General features: G+C 51.0%; 1 protein-coding gene across 1 annotated transcript; it reads right to left on the reverse strand.

The window, feature by feature from the left end:
• Window positions 1-3,326: 3,326 nt before the first annotated feature.
• On the reverse strand, window positions 3,327-5,399 carry LOC124665612 (tubby-like F-box protein 3). Its single transcript, XM_047203007.1, has 4 exons — window positions 4,997-5,399; window positions 4,800-4,887; window positions 4,347-4,479; window positions 3,327-4,262 (listed from the first exon to the last, which is right to left on the reverse strand). Exons 1-4 carry the CDS (start codon window positions 5,360-5,362, stop codon window positions 3,500-3,502), a joined length of 1,350 nt encoding a protein of 449 aa, XP_047058963.1. The 5' UTR covers window positions 5,363-5,399; the 3' UTR covers window positions 3,327-3,499.
• Between the last annotated feature and the right edge of the window lie 357 nt (window positions 5,400-5,756).

The following is a 5,756-nucleotide window of genomic DNA, read 5'->3' on the forward strand; positions in this document are numbered from 1 at the left end:
GCATCCCCACTCGTCTCCCCGACGAGGCCTCCGATCGACGTTTTTTCCATCCAGACGGCGTAATTCGGCCCAGTCGCGCTCCCGGTTTCTCGTTTTCGTCCGGATTTGGCCCTAAATCCATCCGGCGAGCCCACGCCAACCCCGGTCCCCCGAGGCGCGCTCGGGGACTCCGGACGAGTGAAAAGCGGGGAAGGGCCCGCTCTGTCGGCGACTGGACACACGAACCCCACCCCTCGTATCTCTCTCGCCGCCGTCACCACCCCGCCGGCTTGTTGCCCAGATTCCGTCGCCCCTCCTCCCCCACCTGCCTATATTCCGCCGTCTTTCGACGACGGCCTATCTGGCTGCTCCTTCGCCGGCCTGTTTTCCGACGATGGCCTACTCCTCGTCGTTTGCGGCTCGGGTTGCCTCGACCACGTCCGTCAGGTGTTCGTCCATTTGCCTCGCCGGCCGTGGACTCGGACGAAGAGGAGGAGCAGATGTTCGTCGAGCTTATGCGAGAAGAGATGGCGGCCGCCGCCCAAGACGAGGAGCACATGCTGATCCTCGGTTGCTTATCAAGCTCGTACGCCGGAGTGGCAAGCTGGTCGACGTGGTGGGTCGGCACCGGGTCGCGGAAGTGCAAGCCGAGACGGCGAATGGAGGGCTACTGCATGTTGTACGCCGACTACTTCGCCGACAATCCATTGCACGGTGAGACTGTTTTCAGGCGTCGTTTCAGGATAAGCAGAAAGCTATTTCTGCAAATTGTGTATGCCATCCGAGACTTCGACCCCTACTTCAGATGCAAAGCGGATTGCACTGGCTTGGTTGGATTTTCGTCACTGCAGAAGTGCACAGTGGCTATGAGGATGCTGGCTTATGGAGCTCCCGGTGATGGTGCAGATGACTATTTTCGGGGACTTTTACTTGAGATCACCCACTGTCGAAGACACTCAGAGGATCCTTGCAACAAATGAAGCTAGGGGTTTTCCAGGGATGCTTGGAAGTATTGACTGCATGCATTGGAAATGGAAGAACTGTCCGTTTGCGTGGCAGGGAATGTACAAGGGTCAAAAACGGCTGCACTGTGATACTTGAAGCAGTGGCTACCCATGATCTCTGGATTTGGCACTCTTTCTTTGGTATACCTGGATCCAACAATGACATCAACGTCCTAAACTGCTCCCCGATCTTTTCTAAGCTTGTTGAGGGTCATGCTCCCCCGATGAACTATGTGATCAATGGTCGGCACTACAACAAAGGATACTACCTTGCAGACGGTATCTATCCAAAGTGGTCAACATTTGTGAAGACTATCTCGAAACCTAGCACCCCCAAACTTTGCGAGTTTGTCAAGAAACAAGAAGCTTGCCGAAAAGACGTCGAGCGTGCATTTGGTGTCCTCCGACAGAGATTTCTGCTGTCGTCCGGTTCCCTGCTATGACTTGGTCCAAAGATCAGATGTGGGAGGTGATGAATTGTTGTGTGTGCTTACACAATATGATTATTGAAAATGAGCGAAAACATCCGGTTCCTCTGGCTGAGCAGCAAGCACCATATGAGAGGGTCCTGTTGCACAACCTAATCACCAGGTGCCTCCATCATGGGCCGTCTTCATTGCTATGCGCCAGAAGATTCGAGACTCTACAATGCATCAGCAGCTGCAAGATGATCTGGTGGAGCACATATGGACGCTCCGAGGCAACGCCAACGCCGATGCCAACTAGTCTGTCATAATTTGTTTCAAAAATTGTGAAATTGTGTGCTTCATTTGTTTCAGCACTTGTTAAACATTGTACTGATTATCCCCGAATTTGTTTCAGTAATTTTCGGACTCTTAGCTCGCCGAACTTGTTAAATTTTATGTTGAATTTGTTCGAAATATGTCAAATGGTCGAGGTTGGGGGTTTCCTGCCGGGGGGACGGCTGGAACTTCGGCGCTCCCTAGGCCAAATTGGATTGGACGAAAATTTCGCCGGATTTGGGCGTGGGGAACGCCAACGAGTGGGGATGCTCTTAGAACCACATCACTGGGGCTTGGCCGGTTTTTCCGGCCGTTGAAGTCTTTCTACGCACTTTCACTAAATAACGAACCCTTTTACACCTCAGATTATTTTTTCCCCATTTTCCAAATCGAGCGCCAATGGAACTGCAGAAAATCTACGACATTGGATGATCAATCAAGCACCGGCCCTACCAAGATGTTGCTCTCACCCTCATCCGAATACGCGCTAGATATCATATATTCCACCGTCGATCTCACGCAGCCGTCGTCGAGCGCATAAAACTGTACCCTGAAAACTACCGCCACATCACAATATCTTCAGCAACAATAAAGTAGAGAGGACACGTAACACACTATACACTGAGCACGCAAAGTCAGAGGTTTTGCGTAATTAGCTTGCCATGCAACTGAGTGGCCGATCGATTATTACTGAATGCATTAGTGCCAACTAGCCAGTGGACACATCAGCAACGAAATTAAGGGAGTGCCGCTGTTGCGCGTGCTGCCGTCCCTGTCCTCGCCGATCGCCGTCTCTTCCTGTTCTCCTCGATACCCAACATGAAATCACACCATGGCAATGGCACTGTCCCTCTCGCAGTCTCGCGCGTTCGTGGAGCACTACGAGGGAGCCAGGAACACGATCACTTCTCGGCACAAAGGCGATGATGGATCGAGGTGATACCTGCCGTTGCCAATTTGTGCGTTCCAGCTCGAGGAAACGGCACAGTAGGTCCAGGTACGCCTCATCGCCACTTTGGCTCCTCTGATCTTTTCCCCTTTGATCTTTTCTTTTCTCTCATACCGCAGCGCCTGCGCTGCACGCGAGCGACACACACTGATTGGGAGAGCTCGATCGACGGGCTCTTTTACTCACGGGACGGAAAAAGGCAGGCACCCCCCATGTGAGGCGAGGCGAGCTCCCGTTGGACGGCGCGCAACGGTGCCGCCGTTCTGTCTCCTGTGACTAATGCGCCATCGCAAGGGCCAGGGCCAGCGTACTATCCACATCTTTGCAATGATATTTATCTGCACTTGCATAAACAGGCGTGGTCATGGCCCTCCATCACCATGACCCACTAACTAATAAAAGCGCCATGGCATGCCAAAGTCTTCTTCAACCCTTGGGGGCTGAGAGGGACAGAGAGACATGCACAATTCCAGCAACTTGTTCTTTTCTGAAATGTATCAGGAGGAATCATGGTAGTGTACGTACGGGACAATTCATGAATGGCAACTTTCTTATTCTGTGGCACTGCTAAAGCATGTACATGGCACCATGGATGGTGATGAAAAGACCAGGTATAACCGTATAAGTTACTATCATGGAAGAGGGAGGGCATGCCAAGAATCACATGATTTTCATGTATGTCCAGTTCAATCAATACTACAGCAATCACAATTACAACCGGGGAAACACATGACTGTGGAATGCAAACATGAGCTAAGAACCTAAGGAAGGACCATGCGTCGTCTTCTGCTCCGCGGCGCACCCTTCTTCCGTTTCGACTTCAATTATTCACATGCCAACTTCGTGTCGAAGCTGCTCAGGCAGATGGCGAACGCCTGGAAAGCCGAGATGGGGTAGCGGTAGTCCATGGTGAACATATCCCTCGCGACCTTCCCAAACTGCAGGATCACCTTGTCGGGATCCACGGGTCCGGGCTGCGAGGGCGTCGGCGCGCCCGCGGGCGGCGGGCTCGACGCGGCGATCAGCTGGAAGTTCTTCACCGAGGCGATGGTGACACGGCCGCGGAAGTTGAGGCACCAGCACTGCAGCTGCTCGTGCCACCGAGGGGGCTTGTTCCGGAGCACCAGCGGCCTGTCCTTGGCCTCGCCCTCGCCGTCCGTGGCCCCGCCGCCGCTCATCTCCGAGAAGCGGGCACTGTTGAAGTCCATGGACTGGTCCATGATGGAGCTGGAGTTGGAGAAGGTGGCGGAGCTGCGGAACGACTGGGAGAAGGATGTGATGCTGCGGAACGAGTCCCCCAGAGCTCGAGGCACGATTTTTTCAGGCTGGCCGGGGACGGTGCCGCCGGGCTCGACCGAGGAGGCGGGCACGGAGTGCATGATGCAGCGCATCCGCCGAGGGCCTCTGGTGCCGAGAACGTTGAGCTCGTATGTCACCTGAGCTATGTTGTAGCTGACGGGAGGCACCTTCGGAGAGACTTTTGTTGAGTTAAACCTCCGGCTGCTCCTTCCAACTGGTGGGATCACTGCACCGTTGTATGGGGGCTGTGTGTCGTAAATTAAAAACTTGGTGCCAAGGAAGTTCGACCTAAAAAAGATGGTTGGCTTGGTGTTAAGTTATCAAAGAGAGCGAAGGGGAAACAGGTTTATATTTCAGTAACTTCATAATTACCTCAGTTTTCCAATGTAGGTTCTGCTTGATCTTGAGGTATTGGCACCGTCCATTGAAATGGCATACTCTGTGCACGACGCTTTACGATTCCTTCTTGCTGATAAGAGGAACTTCCCGCTTTCTGCTGTAACAACTGCTTGAAGAAAAAGATTCAGCACGCTCGATTAAAAAGTGAGAGCAGATAATAATACAGGTGTTTATCCATGATCATTTCATAGAGAAAAACATTTCGCATGAATGCAAAGACTAAATAAACACAAAAAATCAGAACTGAAAGGTTTATATGATATGATATAGAACAGTGAGTCAGGCACTTAAACAAAGCAAAATAATTTAAGACTACTGACATTCTCATCCTGAGCTATATTTTCTCAGTGAGATAATAAGCTGGCATGCAAAAAGAAAATAAAACCGATGCGCCTTGCTAATACAAATGTGGGAACTGTAACATACCATTTGTTAGGCACAGGTAGAGCTGATAGGTGGATTTTGATTTATTCCTCTTTATAAAACATTGAATCATTCCATCTCGCGGACCAGGCTGTCAAAACAACAAAAGATGCCATGTATCAAAAACAAGGGAAGTTATCAGCTTGGCACAATTGTAGTATCTTTCAGTAAAGTATGTAGCTATCTTTTTTTCTCTTTACCTGCTTTAGAGAGACTCTGAAGGTAAGCTTCCCACAAAATTCGGGGCTCAACACGATCTCTCTGCACATCTCCCTCCATGTCCTACAAACAGCCGCAAAGCATACGACATGCTTCCTGGATGGCCAGGTACTCTCGTCCGCTTCCAGTCTCCGTACGACATCGCGGAGGAGTTCAGGAGGGAGACTCGCCCAGTTGCTCTCTTGGAGTATGGGAGCCGGCTCATGGAGGTCATCCAGCGAGCTCTGGCCCTTCCCCCTGTGATGGCCGGTGAGACCGTAGAGGCTTGCGATCGTCACATCGAAGCTCCGTCTCGACAGGCTACCGAAGCCATCCCTGACATCACGAGCTATGCTACGAAACGACATCTAAGCCAGCCGGTGCCAGACAGTAAGGCATACGATGTTGCCTGCAATTGGAAATAATCAAGCGTCAGTAACACTCTTTTAATTAGCTGCTCCAGTCGATAGAACAGTGAACGATTACTTTTGTTTTGCCGAAAGAGCAATGAACAAGTAGTTTACCATACCTTGTGTGAAGTATCAGATTGTCAGAAAGTGTATGCGCCGAAGCAACCACTACAAGCTAGCTGTCCCTGCAAGAAAATGAACTCTCCATGAGCAAACATGGTAGGATTAAGACTGGCTGATTTGACAGACGTATGGTCACAGTGACCGTGTAACAACCGAGTAGGCCTCCTGACCAGCAATCAAAGAGGAACCTGAACCCATTTTTTTGGATACATATATAAACGAAGCATCA

This window comes from Lolium rigidum, chromosome 6, assembly GCF_022539505.1.
Source record: "Lolium rigidum isolate FL_2022 chromosome 6, APGP_CSIRO_Lrig_0.1, whole genome shotgun sequence".
Classification (NCBI taxonomy): Eukaryota; Viridiplantae; Streptophyta; class Magnoliopsida; order Poales; family Poaceae; genus Lolium; species Lolium rigidum.